General features: G+C 35.4%; 5 protein-coding genes across 5 annotated transcripts; all 5 read left to right on the forward strand.

The window, feature by feature from the left end:
- The first annotated feature begins 942 nt into the window (after positions 1 to 942).
- LOC111224413 (olfactory receptor 2AT4-like) lies at positions 943 to 1917 on the forward strand. The gene has a single exon (XM_022748886.1). It carries the CDS (start codon positions 943 to 945, stop codon positions 1915 to 1917), a length of 975 nt encoding a protein of 324 aa, XP_022604607.1.
- Positions 1918 to 4281: 2364 nt separating this feature from the next.
- Positions 4282 to 5247, forward strand: LOC111224414 (olfactory receptor 52E8-like). Its single transcript, XM_022748887.1, has one exon. The coding sequence runs from the start codon at positions 4282 to 4284 to the stop codon at positions 5245 to 5247; it is 966 nt and encodes a 321-aa protein (XP_022604608.1).
- A 4296-nt stretch (positions 5248 to 9543) lies between these two features.
- On the forward strand, positions 9544 to 10509 carry LOC111224446 (olfactory receptor 52E8-like). The gene has a single exon (XM_022748933.1). The coding sequence runs from the start codon at positions 9544 to 9546 to the stop codon at positions 10507 to 10509; it is 966 nt and encodes a 321-aa protein (XP_022604654.1).
- A 4981-nt stretch (positions 10510 to 15490) lies between these two features.
- Positions 15491 to 16459, forward strand: LOC111224415 (olfactory receptor 52K1-like). Its single transcript, XM_022748888.1, has one exon. It carries the CDS (start codon positions 15491 to 15493, stop codon positions 16457 to 16459), a length of 969 nt encoding a protein of 322 aa, XP_022604609.1.
- Positions 16460 to 18431: 1972 nt separating this feature from the next.
- Positions 18432 to 19424, forward strand: LOC111224416 (olfactory receptor 52E8-like). The gene has a single exon (XM_022748889.1). The coding sequence runs from the start codon at positions 18432 to 18434 to the stop codon at positions 19422 to 19424; it is 993 nt and encodes a 330-aa protein (XP_022604610.1).
- The last annotated feature ends 871 nt before the right edge of the window (positions 19425 to 20295 follow it).

Genomic DNA, 20295 nt, shown 5'->3' on the forward strand with positions numbered 1-20295 from the left:
GACCACTATTAAACACTGGGGATATTAACACTCCTCCCTCAGTATCAATTTAGGTAATTTAGGTACACATGGGAGTTTTGTTAAAATTAAGTTATTTACCCATGTGAGACTTATAATTTATTAGCATTATTAAATTAGTGTTTGTTCCAATTAGCCAACATGAGGTGAGTGTTCCTTGCATAGTATATACAGTATTTACCCAGGCAACTATTTAATTTAATGTTAATTACTACATTAATAGTCAAAAAAGTAGGATAGGATCAAGACCTCTTTAGAAACTGGAAAATTAAGAAACAAAAATTGCTATTAATGTTCCCATTAGAGTGATACACAACCACTTATTCCAGCGGGTTTACTGTGGTTTATGTTTATTCTAAGAGTAATTAGTGGACATCTTTCTGCTTGATGAAAAAAAAGAAAAGAAAAAGAAAACTGCCATTTGTGTGCTTAAAGAGGTTAGTTGACTGATTGTTAGTGATCCGCAGAGAATTAAAAAAAAGGGATGGATTCCATGTCCAGATCACAAGGCATGCTATAAAGTCTTTTTAAGAGGTGAATCAGTACCTAGACTTTGCTGCCATACTGTTTGAGAGAGGTACATGTAAACTGATCTACTGTTATGTCATTAAGGATTCAAGAATACAAAAGTTTATTTTATTACACACAAAACATATATGTAATGAAATGCAATGTAGTATGGACTTTAAGGCTATGCTAAAAAAAAACTTGTATAAAAAATTTGAATCAGAAAAAAGGAACTATGAAGGATATAATAGGAAAGGTTATAAAAGATTCATCAATTACTGTAAAATGGTTGAGAGTTGTTAATTATCAATCAGATGTGAAACGATAAATGTTTGATGTTAAAGTCTTTCATCTAATGTGTTGTAAATGTGCTCCCATATTTCCTTTTCAGTGTGTTTAGGAAAATTCAGCTCCATCATGCCAGAGGGAAATCACAGCATTGTGACTGAATTTATCCTTACAGGATTCCCTGGACTTCATCCAGAATACCAAGGTCTTGCCTCAGTTGTGTTGTTCTTGGTTTATTCCTTTACTTTGATGGGCAATGCTACAGTCTTTTTTTTATTTGCAACTGATCGTAGCCTTCATAAGCCAATGTATTATATAATTCTGAATCTCAGTGCTTGTGACATTCTCTTTAGCACAACCACCTTACCTAAGATCATAAGTAAGTACTGGTTTCAATCAGGGACCATCTCATTCAATGCTTGTTTTGTCCAAATGTACTTTGTTCACTTTCTTGGCTCAGTGAATTCCTATATTCTCTTCCTAATGGCTTTAGATAGGTATTTCGCCATCTGCCATCCTCTCAGATATACACTTGTTCTTAAAAACTCCACTATATGCATTCTCAGTATTACTGCATGGGTTGTTGCCAATGCAGGCCCTTTAATGATAGTTATTAGGGCATACCCTCTGCCTTACTGTGCCTCAAACATAATCAATCACTGTTACTGTGATCATATTGGTATAACAATACTCGCTTGCACTGACAGAGCCCCTTATGGCTTTCCTGCTTTTGTGTTTGCAATGGTTGTGCTGCTGGGGCCTCTGGCATTTATCATTTTTTCCTACTGTTGCATAGTTAGAGCAGTACTTAAGATAGCAAATTTACAAGGTCGCCTTAAATCTTTATCCACTTGTAGTACTCAACTAATGGTAATTTCACTCTATTATTTACCCAGGTGTTTTGTATATTTAGCCAGCAATGTTGGCATTAAATTTAGTGCCGATATGCGAATAGTAATTATCATGCTGTATAGCCTTTGCCCCCCTATGATAAATCCACTTATATATTGCTTAAGAAGTAAAGAAATGAGAGAAAGCTTGCGAAAGCAATTCAACAAAAGGGCTGCTTCACAAAAAACACGAGTTGCAGCTGTTAGTGACTGACAAACCGATGAATCTTTTTTTTTTTTTTTTTTTTTTTATTACTTGGTCCTTTCTTCGAATTAGCCGTCTCCTTCTGTGAGAACTGAAAAGTTTTTAAAAAAATATTGATTGGGGAAAAATTGAAAGTCAAACCTGTCACAGTGATAACCACATCATTTTAACACATAGGAGGCCACACCTAGAGGAAGGGAAAAGACTTCTACAATCTAGTATATCCAAATGAAACAGCCCTCAGGTATGTTTATGTAAAACAAATAATGCCATGTATGTCATTAAAACAATGTTCAGCGATTTCTGTTGCAAGTTACGGAGGAAAACAGAGGAAAATGGGTTTTTAAATGTTTTCTGGCCTCTGACCTTGTTAGGTTAATTGTTTTAACTGACCTCAACAATCACTGCAGAGACCTCTCATGTTGTCATGTTGATTAGAGTGTGTCATACATGTTATGGCCACAGTACAAGAGAAGTTAAAAATTGATTATATAGAATTCAGGCATTTCTCAAGCCTGTATTTTCTATTACAAAATGAACTGAATAAAATGTACATTTATTATTAATATGTTGTATCAGTCTTGTTTATCAAGCATCCCTGAACATTGCCAGATCTAAGAAAAATGTAGGTCAGAATTTAGCAATGTCTCACACAGGTATCCAGTTTAGGTTGTTGTGACCAGACCAAAAACAACACATGTTTGGAATAACTTACATTGACTTTTGACCTCAAGCACAAATATTTAGTTTTCCTCCGGGACAAAACCCACTAGTACAAGAAATGTATATTGTCCTACTGATCAAATAAACAGTGTTTATCAAGTGCTTATTCAATGAGGTGATTCTCTGTCATGATTTTTTAAGAGTTTTGGACATGTTCATATGTTATGCGTTCATTTCAGAAAAGAATGAACTGTACTGGACACTAATCATAAGATTAATTATAGATTAGACATTGTGTTTTTACTCTCTTACATCATAAATAAATGTCTCTAAGTATAACTACTGGTGTGTTTAATGTTGCACAAGTGTGAATATTGCCAACTTCTATTTAGTAGAATTCCAATCCTTCAGTTTAACTTACTGTTGATATGGTAATTTGGTTAAAGTTTTTAAGGTAATTATTAATCAGAGTTCCAGATTATAGTAATAATTTGGGACTTAAACAATATTGGCTATTTTGCCTATTAGTTTAGGCCGGTGCCCCCGAGGACTTTAATTCATTTTAAAGTTATCATTTTATATTAATATTTTAATATTAATATTTTCTTAATTTATGATAGCAAATAGAATAGACAACCGAAGATCCAACATTTATGGTGTCCAGCTCATGAGGCAGAACTCAGACCCAACAAAGTTTATCAATAGATTATGTGGTATCGGACCGGTGCATCAAGTATTCAGCGTTAACCAACCCAGTATTTTAGGTAGTATCAGAGGCATTTCCGATACTACTATCAGAACATCTCTAAAATAAATACAGTTTGAAGAAGAAATAATTAAAAACCTTTAAACAGTTGCATTCTACTAACCCTGTATGGATGTGATACGATTGCTGTCATTGTTGTATGGCATGGCTCAGGTTAAACCCTTTGTAAAACATGAGCAGATACATGAATGCAAGAGAATGTTTTTTCATTATCTAAATTGGTTGTCAGTCAAAAAATAAATAAAAATGAGAATAAATGCCAATCCCTACATTAGTTGTCCTAACACTAGTGTCATCCCTCAAAATTAAAACCTTGCATACTGTACAGACTGTAATATTATTGAGATAATTCTCAATAATCTATAGGTCATAGGTCCAGGTAGGACAGCATCTGGGTCTATTTGTGACCTCGGCCAACACTGCGCTATTTACCAGACATCAATTCTTCTTTGCCACTCTATAACAGTAGTTGCCAATGGCTCACAGCACAACTATGAAGTTTATCGATATATTACATGGTGCATTGACTCGTGTACTCAGCGATAACCAATCCAGTATTTTAGGCAGTATCAGAGGCATTTACAATATTACTAGCAACTCTGCTCCTCCTTTATGAAGGAAAAACATAATTTGATACATTTTCATTGCGCCACTGAAGTTCTACCCCTGAGGCAGTGCACCATCCACAGAGGAGGGGCATGATAAGGACCATATATAAGGTGCCATGTAGAATTCAGTTTGAATTGTGATGCACTGTTAGCTTGATTTTCAGGATTGGGATCTGAAAAATGTTTCATTTCAAAGGCAATAGAAAAAACAGCTAGAACAGCTAGATCATAAAAGCCAGTCATGGATATTGTTTGAATGATGATGAATGACAAACTATAATCTTGCACATTTCTTTTAAGAGGGCATTTTTCTCACATTTTAAGAAATGAATTAGAATGGTTTACAAGAACATAACAACAATCAAAGACTTTGTGATACTTGGATTCCCAGGACTTCACCCAACATATTACGGACCTGTGTCTGCTCTTCTTTTCTTCACCTACTTGGTTATTCTTGCTGGAAATATTTTCATTTTAGTTTTTGTTGGGTTTGAAAGGCGTCTACAAAAGCCAACATATCTGATCTTCTGTCATCTGGCAATGAATGATTTCTTATTCGGGACAGTGACTTTGCCAAAAATCATATCCAGATATTGGTGGGATGACAAGATTGCATCTTTTGGTGCCTGCTTCACTCAGATGTATTTTGTGCATTCCTTGGGAGCTATTCATTCTCTCTTTCTGCTGATTATGGCTCTGGATCGTTTCATTGCAATTTGTCTACCTTTAAAATATCCTGTTCTAATTACAAACAACTCTATATCTATTGCTTGTGGGATGTCATGGATTGGGACATTTGTTAGGATGATGGCAGTTGTATTACATGCCCTTTCTTTGCCTTATTGTAGTTCTAACATCATTGTGCAATGTTATTGTGACCACATTTCAATAACAAACCTGGCATGTGGTGGAAATGTAAAACATGTTCAGACTGTTGCTGTCGGTCTTGCAATGTTTAGTCTCTTGCTTCCACTTTCATTTATATTTTTTTCCTACATTTCTATCTTTATAGTTGTTTTGAGAATACCAAACATGGAAAGTCGATACAAAACCTTATCAACTTGTACGCCACAGTTATTCATTTCATGCCTGTATTACCTGCCAAGATGTTTTGTTTATCTAGCTCATGCTACAGGGTTTTCCTTTGGTTTGGACTTCCGCATTTTGTTGATATTGCTGTACAGTCTTCTTCCTCCTGCTGTTAATCCAATCATATATTGCCTCAAAACCAAGGATATCAAAGAAGTTTTGATGAAGAGATTGGAAAATGCTAAAGTTGGAATGAAACAAACTTCAAAGTAATGCACCCAGTGTGAGAATCTACATTAAATTCTTATCTCTGTATATTAAAATGAAAAATTTGTCCATCCAAGCCACTTCCATTCTAGAGTACCTGAGATTGCAAGCTACATGTACTATAGACTATATATGCTGTTAAGGGGTAATTGTTTTATGAATGAACACATTTTGCTGTTCTAATAAATAATTTAAAATGCTGTTCTGCACTCTCACAAATGTATATGATCCATGTTACATTCAAATTAAACAAAAATGTAATGTACAAAAGACCATAGCCTCTTGCTTTCTGTTGACATTTACTGTGTGATTCTCTCATATTTTGATGTATTTTAATGAGCCTGATTTTCCGAGAAACAAACGTTTGTACTTTTGCCTTATTTCCAACACTATAATCTCATTTGTTATAGTATAACGATTATAAGACAAACCTTTATTTTAGTGTGTAAGCCGGATTCAGGTCTAACAAGTATGGTAACTGTGACAAAGGCAATATATCAACTTCAGGTAGATTATCAACCTATTGTTATTTCAAACATCAAACCATGAACATAAAGTATAATTAACTTCCTTTCTTTTCATAATCTATCAAGGTTTGCTGTTGGAGATCATTTTAGTATCATCTTCAAAAAGTGGTCTTTTCACTCCACTAATCTGAAGTCTCCAAAACAATGTTCAATTTATAAGAAAATTGTCATTTGCATCAAATTGTTCTTTCTGCCTTGTGAAATTTTGAAAAATCCAAGATAATGGCAGTGAAGACTCTTAGAAACAAGAGTGTTTGGATTTAAGCCAAGATTTGTGAGAGGATGAACAGGGTGAATACTGACAATCAGATGCTGACGATATGCATTACAGCAAATTAAGTACAGGTATATTCCAGTTCAAAGAAGAGCTGTGTTTTTGTGTGATGTTGCTTGTTAATTCCTATGTGGACAACTGGATGATTTTGCAAAACCCTGCCCTAGATTACATGAAATAACAATACATTTTGATCATCTAGTGGCAACATTTTGTAATTTTTTCCTACATTATCAATCTATGGTGAAGAAGGACAAGACATTGTTGTAGTTTACTTGTCATCAATATTTTTTAAAATGTCAATAATTGTTAGTGCAAGAGAAGACACAAATCCTGGCCTACAGAGTCAACGACAACTAAGGCACTGCACACACATCTATGACCATGACCTTCAAACCTTTAGTTTCACCACATTTTATGAAAAGTACACGACTCTTCACTAGAGATGTCCCAATTATTGGTCAATTTTCATTAAAAATATGTGATCAGTAGATCGGAATTAATGTGTCTAGTCACCGATCACCTTAAAACCAATCACCTATGGTTAATACTGCGGGCCAGTATTCACAAAGCATCTATGGCTAAAAGTAGCTCCTAACTTGCAGATTTAGGGGAGAAACTCCTAAAAATAATGGGCATGTCAATCCTAACTTTAGGACTCCTGTTTTTTGTTTTTTTTTACTAAGAGCTATTCAAAACCACTTAGCGCTAAAAGTAGCTCCTAAGTCTGGAAGAAGTTAGACGCAGTCGAGAGGACTCCTAACTCACTAAAACCAAATCACAAAGAATCGTAAAAGGCGTGCTGTCATTTCACGTCACAGTGTTTTGGAAACCTTACACGATGCTGACTTACTTAAAAGATACCAACTCAATCATGAAGGAATAATGATCATTGTGGAGTTTGTGAGGGATGCAATAACATCTCCTAACAAATGAAACAACCCAATCAGTGCGGAAATTAAGTGTCGGGCAACGATGCACTAGTTGGCAACAGAGAAAAGCCAATATATCCACCAAACAATAAATGCGCTGACATCATAGGACAATTCGTACAATTTCTTTTAGATGTTCAACAACTACAGAGAAATAAAGCAGCTTCATGGCAATTGCCAATCTACCCGGTGTGGTCGGTGCCAAAGATGGAACACATGTAAAAATTATTGCACCATTGCAAGACGAGGAGGTATTTATAAACAGGAAAACAAAATCACACCATCAACACACAGGTTGTATTTGATGCTACCTATACAGTTGTGGACATTGTTGTACAGTGTCCAGGTACTACACACGAGTCATATGGATCTAGAATGGAGAGTGACCTGAGGCAGCTGTTTGAAAGGATCATGTTCCAGCTGGATGTCACCTGGTGGGGGACAGAGGAAATCTTCTCACACCTCAACCCACAGCTGGGACCACAGCTACATTACAACAGGTACAGCTACAATAGACTGTGGCTATTAGGCTGCCAGTTAGGTTTATTTAGGTCGTCTAGGACAGGTTAGTTTTTTTTTAATTTTCCATTGAGAGATTTGATCGAACACAAACCTTATCATACAGATGCATTTTGGAGAATGCACTACTTTTGTAAACAGCACCTAATCTGTTATCATTTAATTCGTATTCATTTATTTCTCAGTGTTTTTTTTTTAAATTATTATTACTGCAGGATGTTGCGCATGCATTTTCACAGGCAAACACTTGTCTTTCATCAACCAATTGCTGTGGTTCATGTAAGGGAGCTTGTCCATGAAAACTGACATCAGCCATAGCAACAGAGTCGCATGATTAGCTTAGGAGTTTTCGCTTTTCCTTGCTAAAAGTTGGTCTCAGCAGCTTTGTGAATAGGACTTAGGAGGAAATCGTTTAGTGTGACTTAGGAGTACTCTTAGTGGTAGGATAAAATGTTTTGTGGATACGGGCCAAGGTGTCTGCAGCTGAGAGAAGCACTGTGTGCTGTGTAGTTTAGTCCCGCCTCCCTCCTTGTTCAATGCGCCAGCGGCTGTGTCGACTGTGTGGAACTTTTATGAAGTGTGTGAAACTGATAATGTACGCCATCTGCAATGCATGCCAAAAATGATCAGTATTGGACAATCTCACTCACAGATGATCGGTATGGGCGGCAAAAAAACTAAACTTGATTACAGCATCCCTACTCTTCACCAAGTGGCAAACTCTCAAAACCTCAAAGTGGCCATAATCCTAATAATTATCGTTTTATCTTTATAGGAATGACAAGATGCTAAAATGCTTCTGTCGAGTACTGTACACATTTGCTGCAATTGAGAATATGGACAGAAAACCCCAGCATAATGCTATAGCCTTTTAGAATGTTAAATTATAGGCCTGAAATCAACCCAATTACTCTGAAATACTCTTACTCTCTATACTAATAATTTGTTTATAAAACAAGTTTTAGAGCACAAGTAATGTCAGGATTACATTCACTGGCATGTTTTCCCAATCAATGAAAAGTGCCATCCTTATAATGCACATTAGTCCTAGAGAGGAGGTCAGGGTTGACTGGTGGGTGTGGAAGTCCAAAACTTGGACACCAGACCTAAGTTTGTGCTTTCTTTCCCTAACTTTAACCTGCAGGTTAATGCTTAAATAATGATGAATGATGCATCCTTTCTCAACATTCAACCAAGGTCACAATCTTTCTCTAAACTTAACCAGAGGCTTTGACTTGCATTGTCATAACTATGAAAAACCTCAATCACACTTTAGTTAGTAGGCATAAGTATTTCATGGGGAAAAATTAAATACATTGACAGTTTTTCATATACAATCAATATTAATGTTTCATCATTATAACAACATTAACATATAACATTAAAACAACGCAATCTTGGTAGTATTGTATTTGCAGCAAAATATATTTTGGGGGGAAATGTATATTTTGGCTTGATGCATAGCTTTGACCTAAAAGAAGAAACTGATGAAGAGAGTTGGTGTGTCATTCATTTATTTTAATGATATTTTCATTAATTAGTCTAATTTGATATCATGTTTTTTATCATAAGTATTGATTTTATATTACATTTGATTTTATGTTATATCTATGCTTTCAAATAGTAAAAAGTGAGAAGTTAGTGTCTGCATTGTATGAATATGTTCCTCAAGTTAAACTCAACAAAAAAACAAAACAAATGACTCCTCCATACATTTTATGATCCTTTGAGGATATGTTAGGTCAAACTTGATAAAAGGCTGGTATCACCTGGCATTCAGACATTGTCTTAAGTTTTTGGATACTGAGCTCCACTCTGGAAAGTAATAGCCTTATTCAGAGTATGGAAAAGCATTAGAGTCAGTTTTGCAGTGCCTTTCAGATATAGAGTATAATTTTGAATAGTTGGGTTTTGGTTATCTCACTGAAATTATTTTGTATGTTGGTATTATATTCTCAAGTAATATTCTAAAAGTCTAAGCAGCACTTTTACCTTGCATGATTTTATTTCATGTCTTGGTTGTGATAAATTCTTACTGAAAACTGAAATTATGATTGCCAATTTTACAAGGATGAGAAGCTTCTTCATCCTTGGTTTCCCTGGACTTTCACCACAGTATTATGGACCTGTGTCGGCTCTGCTTTTTGTCATCTACCTAGCTATTGTAATAGGGAACATTTTCATTTTATCATTTGTTGTCTATGAGAAGTCACTGCAAAAACCAACATATCTGGTTTTTTGTCACCTAGCACTGAACGACTTAACATTTGGCACCGTGACTCTCCCAAAGATCATATCAAAATACTGGTTTGGTGATGCTATTACCTCATTTTATGGCTGTTTTACACAGATGTTCTTTGTCCACTATTTAGGATCAGTAACTTCTTTTATCTTGTTGGTAATGGCTCTTGATCGATTTATTGCGATCTGTATTCCACTGCGTTATCCTGTCCTAATCACAAACAACATCATATCTGTGCTCTGTGGGTTTGCTTGGTTCATACCTCTGCCCTTAATGGTAGCTGTTGTACTACATGTCCTTACTTTACCATTCTGTAAATCAAATGTTATTGCTCAGTGTTACTGTGACCACATTTCTATAACAAGTCAGGCATGCGGTGAGGATGTTAAAATAGTTGCTGTCACTTCTCTGTGTGTAGCTATGTTTTGTCTTTTGCTTCCTCTTGCATTCATCCTATTTTCCTACATTTCCATCATAGTGGTTATTTTGAAAATGTCTAATGCTTCCGGCCGAAAAAAGACCTTATCAACTTGTACCCCACAAATATTCATCACTTGTCTTTTTTACCTGCCCAGATGTTTTGTTTATGTTGCTAACACTGTTGGATTTTCTTTCAGTTTAGATGTTCGTATTTTATTGATATTGTTGTACAGTCTTTTTCCTGCTGCTGTTAATCCAATCATATATTGTTTTAAGACTCAAGAAATCAAGCAGATGTTAATGAAGAGGCTAAGGAAAACTAAAATTGGAATAGAGATAAAATTGTCATATTAATGTAAAGCTGACAGGTGAGGCAAAATGCACATGAAAATCCAACAGCAGGATTTGTGTGACCCAGACAGGTGTGTGACAGTTAAGAAATATTCCACCTGCACAATTTGGCCCTACACTTAATATGTAGTTTACCTCCGGTCATTTGTTTTCCTAGATTTTTTACTTTTTTTCTTTTCTTTTCTACACCTTCTCTGCAAACAGCAACTGCTATCAAATGTCAAATTCAACATAGTATACTTACTGAGAGGCATTGAGGAAGGCATGACAGACAAAATATGCAATGTAAAAATATAATCTCTACTCATTTTGTTATGTTTTGGTACACTACCTTTATGTTGATACATGAAATTATCAGTTTTTCATGTGTGTACACATTTTAAAATTTGAACATGGTAGTAATTAATAGTAATTAACATCCAGTTAATTCTAAAACAGAGTCAGTTGTTACAATTACGTGTAAACTTGTTTTTAAAACTCACTTGACTTTTTCTATCTTTATCTTCTTCTATAAGGTCATTAAAGTACAATTTTGACTTTCATCCCAGTTTTCTAATGTTTAAAATATATATGTTAACCTGTGGTTCTGCCCTAATAAAAGCATATAAACTACTGTAATTTGGATTATGTGGTCATTAAGATATGGTTATATACTGCTTTATTATAATTATGTTGTTTTATAAGATCAGATTGACAGGTGAGCTCATTGTGCACTAGTAATATTGTTGAACTGATCAGATTAACATTGTGCTTCCATATGATTGTTTATTTGTGTGTAGTAATATGAGAAAATGGGGAAATAGACAAAGAAGAAACTTTATTGTGTTTATGTGTTGGAAATCAGTGATATTCCATACTCTCTGTTCTACATTTAGACATTCTACATTAATCAAGTACAAGGCTAATCATTTCCACTTATTAATTTCATGTGACTTGCATTTACCCTTAAACTCCAAATCTCCAAATTCAGATTACACAATATCAGATAAAACTATCAACCACACAGAGCGGATTGCAAATTGCTGTCACAAAGGAAAAGCAATAAAAGCAAAAACAATAAAACAAATACATTAATTAAATTGAATATTCTCAACAGACTGTCCCACTATTAGGGCTAAGGATCTGTTATCCTCACAATTCAGTCTAGAGGCTTAAGGGCAACATGATGTGTGTAAATATGTCAAAGGTACTGGCCTATTTCCAAGCACCAGTATCTACAGGTATTCAGCACATGTACAAACAATCTTTAACACTTAATCTTCAGACTGAACTATGACTGACTATATTGAATCAACATTGTCACTGACCAAAACTGCAGCTTTTAACAGTGGAGCTCCCCTCACTGGATAGTGAGAGCACTGTTGTAATCTCAGCCGTGATATATTTTACTTCCTTGTTAAATTCTTACTGAAAGACAGCAAAAACAATCATGATTTGATAACTTGTTGGCTGGTGTGATTAAGACTGTTTGTATATGTTATGGTTGCCATGACGGACAATTTATGATTGAGTTTGGTCATTTCCTGTTACATTTTGTAGTTAGTTTCCTTGTGTGTCTCTTGATTTTTTTACTCCCTGTCTTTGTCCTGTTTCCCTCCTTGTTGTCTGCCCTGCCCTAATGTGTTTCACCTGTTTTCAATCACCCCTGCCTCCTTTGTGTCCATTTAGTCTCTGTGCTCCCCTTTGTCTGTGTCAGTTTGTCTGTTATTGTTCCTTGTGTTACCTGTTTAAATCCCAGTGTTACTTCGTGCTTCAACTTGCTGTTCTAGTTCCTTGTGTTACCTCGTGCTTCTGGTTCCTGTTTAAATCCCTGTGTTTACTTGTGCTTCAGCTTGCTGTTCATGTTCCTTGTGTTGCCTTGTGCTTCTGGTTCCTGTTCCTTGTGTGTTTTTGTAAGTAAAATCATTTCGTTCCACCTACTCCCTTGTGTTTGGTCTGCATTTGGGTCCAGCCTACCTTAAACTGTGACAGTATAGGCCTAGTTTTCTACTGAACTGAACTGTTAGAACCAGCACATGACTGTACGTACTACTGAACTAAAGACAAGCAAAAGCAGTTGCCAAATGTCACAGCATTATGAATGGTGGTGTTTGCCTACTGATGTACATAATCAAGTTTATTCGAATGATTCAATCAATTTAGTAGGTAAATACCTAGTATATGAGGCTAGGTCATATATTGGTATAGCTTCTGTAATGAAATAAATAAAGGCCCTGGTCACTATTTGAGGAAATATGGTGATGTGAATCTGCTGTAAATGGCCCCTGATGACATAACAAATTGTTCATGCCAAATCATTTTGAAAGAGCAACAGCCAATGGGAAAATACGCTGCCGACCAATGGTGTAACTTCATCATTCACTCCTATCAGTCAGTCAGTCAGTAAGTAATTGATATACGCGAATATAGCACTGGCCTTTGGCCGGTCCAGCAAAAAACAACAAACTACATAGTCACTGATTTAAAAAATAAATAAATAAATCAGCAAAGTGATTAGTAATTTCCATCTCTAGTCTCCAGAGAAGCATTTTTTCACATTTGCTTGCAGATGAGCACATCTATTGAATAATTTTTCGGTTTGTACAGTGTGTCTGGTTTTCTTCTATGGGTATCAATTAATGCAATGTATAAATGTAGAAACCAGAACATGACAAAGCCAGTAGTAGCACAATTGCAGTTCCAATGCAATTTTCAGTATGTGGTCAATTTTTTGATGCTTGTACTTGTTTGGTAATTTCCTGAACCCAAATGACCCAGACATGCGCAGTCTGGCATCAGTCACAAGACATTAAATAAGTTCATTGTAAGGACATGCAGAGTTATGGACCCAAAATTGACACTTTGTTACTCTTGCAACCATCAAACTATCAAACTGATAGTAAAACAGACACAAAGGACCATTCTCTCACAAACAGACCATGCTTTTGGCTTGTCAGAGATCCACAACCAGGTCAAAGTGTCATCAAATCTCATTCGTAGACCTAGTATCATTAGCTGTATAGCCATACTGTAAATAGCCATAACATATTCCCTCCCACCATTGCCAACTCATCACACAGTTCATTTCATTATTATATTCATCTTGATGATTATTATACATTGCATTTACTCTGTAGATAGTCTAGTTAATAAACCTCTTTATTTACACTCAGTCGTTGTTCTGTTGTGTTCTTCTGAAGTAGAGACTGGAGATCCATTGTCACCGAAGTCAAGGCTTCTGATATGAGATTGATCACATTAATCAATGAAGTAATTCATTGTTGTCCTCCCTGAGGACTGGTGTCCCCTTTCAACAAGAGAAAATTCTAAATTTTGATATTCACACTACAGTGGCACTACATGGCACAAAAGTCATTTCTCATATCAAAGGACATTTTTTTCTTCCTCCACTGGCACAAAATTTTGTTTTGATTCTACCAGTAGGGGTATACATTTGAAAACCTCTGACTTTGGCATATCTGACATGGAGGCTTTAATGAAACTAAATTTGTGCAATTTTTTGAAACATTTACACAAATGCAATAATTTAACAGAGAAAACTAGAATTACCGCCTCGTGGTTATATGCCTCCACCAACCAATTGCAGGAAATATGGCCACAATCTCCCCTTCCTGAGTTGCAGCATTGAATAATTAGTGTTTTTGCATATCAACCAGTTCAATGTTTGTGCCAAATTTGAAGAAATTGCCTCAAGGTGTTAGAGATTTCATGTTCACGAGAATGAGACGTATGGACAACCAGAAAACATAATGCCTCTGGCCCTGGCTGTCACCAGCACAGAGGCATAAAAACAACCACAGTCATTGCAGTCATTTTAATATGCTAAGTTCAGGGTCAAACATAATACCTATGGATTTTAGGCATAACATTTGAAGTTTAGTCAGCTAACAACTAAATTTCAGAGCAGAGTCAGTGCCCCCAGCTTTCTGAAATAACTGATTTACTAGGAGGTGAGAGGTAAACCTAGAGGAAGGATTACACACATTTGTTAAGGTTTTGCCACAACAGTGCCACAGTATTGCTTCTTTATGGAATTTTCTTTTGAATATTCTATAACCACACCGAATATAGCTCAAGGGGTTAAGTAAGCCTTTTTAAATCTATTTTGTTTCTTTTTACGTATGTTGATATAAATTGTTTTAATCTTTATACATGTCAGTGAATTGTAAGGAAGAAGATATGGTGACGCTATTTGGGCACTGCAGAAATTCATTTGAGAGTAAGATCCTTTGAGAATATGCATGGTCAAATGTTGAGAAGAGCAGATATTAGCCGTCACCCAGGCACGGTACTCATCTTTTAGTTACTAGCCAGCAATCTGAAAGGTAAGACTCTTACTTAGATTCTAAATGGAAAATACAAAAACCATATTGTATAACTATATTATATGTATCTGTTTCCTTTTATATGTTGTATCTTTGTAAGATAATCCACAGGTTGAAATAATAACATCTACAAGCTTTTGTAAAAAACCTGTGAGGAAAGTAGTACAATGACAAATGATTGTTACCAAGGCAGTTTTGGTTCTAATAAATTCTAGTCAGGTAGAAAGAGATGAGTGAAGAATGTAATATACAATTACCTTTTTGGCTGCAATTATTGTCTCAACTGTTTTAATGAGTACTAATTATTATTTCTCAAGTAATCGCTTAATAATTTACTCTAATAAATGTCAAACATAATGGAAAATGCCAGACACAAATTACCAGAGGCCAAAGAAAAGTGTCAAAAGTTCTAAGTATGTCTGAAAAACTGAAGTGTATACAAAATTATAATCCTATGAAATGGAAAAGGGAGAAAATCTTCACATCAGAGAAGCTTGAATTTGCAAATATTTTGTGTTTTGTGAGACTAATAATTTCCATGGATGTTCTTACTGTTTGGTCATGTTAAATATTACATTTGCTATGTCACATGTAATGAATTTCGACTTATACCTTACATTGTTTTATTTGCCTTGGTGCTGATTGTGAATTAGGTAATAATGATCCACACCAATGTGACAAGGATGAGAAGCTTCTTCATCCTCGGTTTCCCTGGACTTTCACCACAGTATTATGGACCTGTGTCGGCTTTGCTTTTTGTCATCTACCTAGCTATTGCAATAGGGAACATTTTCATTTTATCATTTGTTTTCTGTGAGAAGTCACTGCAAAAACCAACATATCTGGTCTTTTGTCACTTGGCAGTGAACGACTTAACATTTGGCACTGTGACTCTCCCAAAGATCATATCAAAATACTGGTTTGGTGATACCACTATTTCATTTTATGGTTGTTTTACTCAGATGTTCTTTGTCCACTATTTAGGATCAGTAACTTCTTTTATCTTGTTGGTAATGGCTCTTGACCGATTTATTGCGATCTGTATTCCACTGCGTTATCCTGTCCTAATCACAAACAACATCATATCTGTGCTCTGTGGGTTTGCTTGGTTCATACCTGTGTCTTTGATGGTGACTATTGTACTGCATGCCCTCACTTTACCTTACTGTAAATCAAATGTCATTTCTCAATGCTACTGTGACCACATTTCTATAACAAGTCAGGCATGCGGTGAGGATGTTAAAATTGTACAGGTCACTACTCTCTGCATGGCCATGTTTTGTCTTTTGCTTCCTCTTGCATTCATCTTATTTTCCTACTTTTCCATCATAGTGGTTATTTTGAAAATGTCTAATGCTGCCGGCCGAAAAAAGACCTTATCAACTTGTACCCCACAAATATTCATCACTTGTCTTTTTTACCTGCCCAGATGTTTTGTTTATGTTGCTAACACTGTTGGATTTTCTTTCAGTTTAGATGTTCGTATTTTATTGATATTGTTGTACAGTCTTTTTCCTGCTGCTGTTAATCCAATCATATATTGTTTTAAGACTCAGGATATCAAGCAGACTTTGATGAAGAAGGTGAAAACAACAAAGATTGGAATAGAGATTAAATTTTCAGTCTAATAACATACCTCAGCCATCTACTCAGAAAGCTTGGTTTGATTTGCAAGAAATGTGATTGTACAACAGAAACAGATTTTTCAAGTTTGCACAAGATGCACGTTCTGTTTTTGTATGTACTTGTGTGTTTCATTACAGCAAAACTGACATTTTGCAGCAATTCAGATGATAATAATATGTAAATGGTACTCACCGGTAATTTCTGGTGTGATTGCTTTCCAAATACTGCACTTTATGTCATACAATGGAAGCAGTGAGCAATAGTAAGAAATAATACTGGATACTTAACTTCTGCATTATGACAGGACTCCAGCTACCACAACTAAGGCCTTGATTTTATTCACTCGCAAGGATGTGTTTTTCATTTGTTTTTTGGGGTTACATTGAAATACTAAAAGCTCCAGCTACAAAGTGTGGCAATTAGTTGTGACAATTTACTTAATTGCAAATTTGTTTTTTAAAAATGTATAATATAAAAATTTACTAAATTAAATAATAGCTCCCCTCAATCTTGGGTTTTTAGTTGTTATTTTTCTCAAAATAAAGTGATTAAATTTCAGGGCTTATCTGTGATGAACTGGTGAGATGTGGAGTTGATCCGGTTGCTGGTCTGATGCTCCTCTGCTTCAGTCCACTTTTCTTTTCTTTTCTTTTCTTCAGTTATGAAATGAAACACCCACAAACACAGAGCAACATTAACTATCTCTCAAAAATACAAATAAAATCTGAGCAATTAAAAAGTATTGCATTACATTTGGATACATTAGCTGCTGCACCTGTAAAACCCCCACTTCCTTGCTCCAATTGTTTTTCTTGCCAAAATAAAACACAGTGAAATGCGCTATATAAATGAATAGGGTTAAGTACTCTTTCCAGGGGATTGTCTCCTACATTCAGACTTATCCAACCGCTACATTAAACTAGCACGACATTGTTAATATTTAGCTAGCGTTAGCGTTGACAATATTAACCACAAAAAATAAAACACAGACATGAAATCATCAGTAGAAGCTCTACCTGCTACTCCTTGTAGTATTTTCTAGATGACTTTTGTTAGGAACATTAAACTTTGAACCTGTGACTCCACAACTGTCTTACCTTCATCTGTCTTAGCTGCAGACGCCGTACCGGCTGCGGGGTCGTGCGTAAACGTCGCCGCCATATTGGATTGGATAAGACAGCATGCAATCAAATACAAGTGAGAAGCTGCAGTTTGTCTGGATAAACTTTTTCAGCCGAATTACCAGATGCAAACTGCAGATGTTTTCATTGATGAAAAGACTGTTAAAAGCCGTAACTGGGGTGGCGATACATCTCTCCCCAGGAAATATTTTCTTTTGCAAATTACTTGTATATAAGTAGACATGTTTACATTAAAGTAACAATGAAACTTGAACTAATTTGAAAGGAGTCAAATTAATATGTCAGAGAGACACCAATTAAGGAAATAACAAAAAAGGTCCAATTCTATGAAGGTTTTTAAAGGAAATTTTGTGAATCAATTGTAAAATTGTTGATTTGCCATTTAAATGAAGAATAAGATCATCAGAGGTTTTGTGTAGACTGCTGATAATGCCTTAATGTAATCAATTTTATTTTGTGTTGCAACTGATAAAATAATGTAGTGACATTCTATGTGCTCCATAGTATACTGTAGTGTATATTTGCCATGGCTGTAAGGCACTGACAGGACACTAAATACTATTTTATTGAAAGCGTCATCTGTCATGTTGAAGTAGTCGAGTGCTTTTGGGAAATGCAATCCATTTGGGACTTACTTGTTTACATAAAATGTAGTATCAGACAAGATCCTGAGCATTATGTGTCCTGAGATGTTGCAGGATGCTTATGGAACCACTGTAAGTATATTGTCAACACTTCTGTCTTATCCTGTATTTTTCTCAACTCAGCCTAATAACTACTTAAGTCTCTGTGTTTTCTACTTGATATATTTCTATTGTGAATTCAAGTGAATATGTTCTACACAAATGTAACAAGGATAAAAGATTTCTTCATTGTTGGATTTCCTGGACTTTTACCAGAGCATTATGGTCCTGTGTCGGCCCTGCTTTTTGTACTCTTCTTGGCCATAGCTGTGGGAAATATTTTCATTTTAGCATTTGTTAAATATGAACAGTCTCTTCACAAACCCACCTATCTGATCTTTTGCCACCTTGCATTATGTGACTTTGTGTTTGGGTGTGTTACTCTTCCAAAGATTATATTAAAATATTGGTTTGATGACAGCATTATTTCATTTTATGGTTGCTTTGCACAAATGTATTTTGTTCATTTTTTAGGGGCAACTCATTCTTTCATCCTGATGGTGATGGCCCTTGACCGTTTTATTGCAGTTTGTGCTCCACTGCGTTACACAGCTCTGTTCACAAACACCACAGTGTCTGTGCTTTGTGGAATATCATGGTTTATGCCAATAACATGGATGGTGGGTATAGTTTTAGATGCTCTTGCATTGCCTTATTGTAATTCAAATATAATTTTACATTGCTATTGTGACCATTTATCAATAACAGGACTCGGATGTGAGAATGTACGAAGAGTTCAGCTAGTTGGACTTGGTCTTGCCATGTTCAGTTTGTTGGTGCCTCTGGGTTTTATTATATTCTCTTATTTTGTCGTCATTGTTGCTGTAATTCGTATGTCCAGCTCTGAAGGCCGCCTCAGGACTATGTCTACCTGCATGCCACAGCTCCTTATCACATTTCTGTATTATATGCCACGGTGCTTTGTGTACCTGGCAAATAATGTAGGTTTCACTTTCAGTGCTCCAGTTCGCATTGTTGTTGTGATGCTGTACAGTCTTTTACCTGCTGCTGTCAACCCAATAATATACTGTTTCAAAACCAAGGACATCAAAGAATGCTTGAAGAAGAAATTCTTCACTAGGAAAATTAAGATTAGCACAAAAAATTTATCAAATCCAATCCAGCAGTGTACAATTAAATAACATAGATTGACATTGGGCAATTAAGGAAGTGATCTGTTGTTTTATTTTACTGTTTTAAATGTACCACTTCCCCTGAGTTTTAGAATAAATTTTAAGACATTGCTTCTAACTTTTAAAGCTGCACATCAAGCTCCTAATTACAATTTATAAAACCCTAGCATTCTGAGACCCACAAGCAGGGCTCTCCTCATTGTTCCAAACAGTAGGGATGACTGAGCCTTTAGTTTTGGGTCTCTCGCTCTGGATTAAAAAACACTTCAGCACTTCATTTTGACAGCCTATTGTAACAAATTTGTACTCTGCTCTTAATGTTATATTTCATTATTTCATTCAGTTTTCTTCTATTGTATTTTCTTGTCATGTTATATCATATCTTTTTAGCACAACTTTATTGTTTCTTATTGAGTTACTCTAATGTCTTATTTTAAAATATTGTGTAACATCGTGTAAAAAAAGTGCATAAATCAAATTTATTATAATTTATTATTAGAAATACATTTGCATCTTGACATCAAAATAAATCAAGTTTCAAGTTTGTAATTTTTAATAAAACATTTGTCTGTCTTAGAAACAGGTCTCTTGCTCTCACAGACACACACTTGAGAGGCAAAAACTCCTGCATACTACAAAATAGAAAAGGCAAATATACATCGTGACCTGGCCTGTTTAGTGCAAAACAAGTTCAGACTCCACAAGCATAAATGTTAGCTGTTCTAGTGGAAGTGTTCAGTGTCAGAGAAATTCTGTTCAATAAATGAACTGTTACACTATGTGTATTTATCATCCAAATAAATCAATTACTGTCGTAAGATGAATTAAAAACACATGCAAAGTCATATGAGAAGTATGAAAACTTTTACTTTTAAATAAA

This window comes from Seriola dumerili, unplaced genomic scaffold (assembly GCF_002260705.1).
Source record: "Seriola dumerili isolate Sdu_G_001 unplaced genomic scaffold, Sdu_1.0 BDQW01000134.1, whole genome shotgun sequence".
Classification (NCBI taxonomy): domain Eukaryota; kingdom Metazoa; phylum Chordata; class Actinopteri; order Carangiformes; family Carangidae; genus Seriola; species Seriola dumerili.

Bases quoted from the DNA above. Each gene is read 5' to 3' on its own strand.
- LOC111224413 (XM_022748886.1), top strand. From the start codon at position 943: ATGCCAGAGGGAAATCACAGCATTGTGACTGAATTTATCCTTACAGGA.
- LOC111224414 (XM_022748887.1), top strand. From the start codon at position 4,282: ATGGTTTACAAGAACATAACAACAATCAAAGACTTTGTGATACTTGGA.
- LOC111224446 (XM_022748933.1), top strand. From the start codon at position 9,544: ATGATTGCCAATTTTACAAGGATGAGAAGCTTCTTCATCCTTGGTTTC.
- LOC111224415 (XM_022748888.1), top strand. From the start codon at position 15,491: ATGATCCACACCAATGTGACAAGGATGAGAAGCTTCTTCATCCTCGGT.
- LOC111224416 (XM_022748889.1), top strand. From the start codon at position 18,432: ATGTTCTACACAAATGTAACAAGGATAAAAGATTTCTTCATTGTTGGA.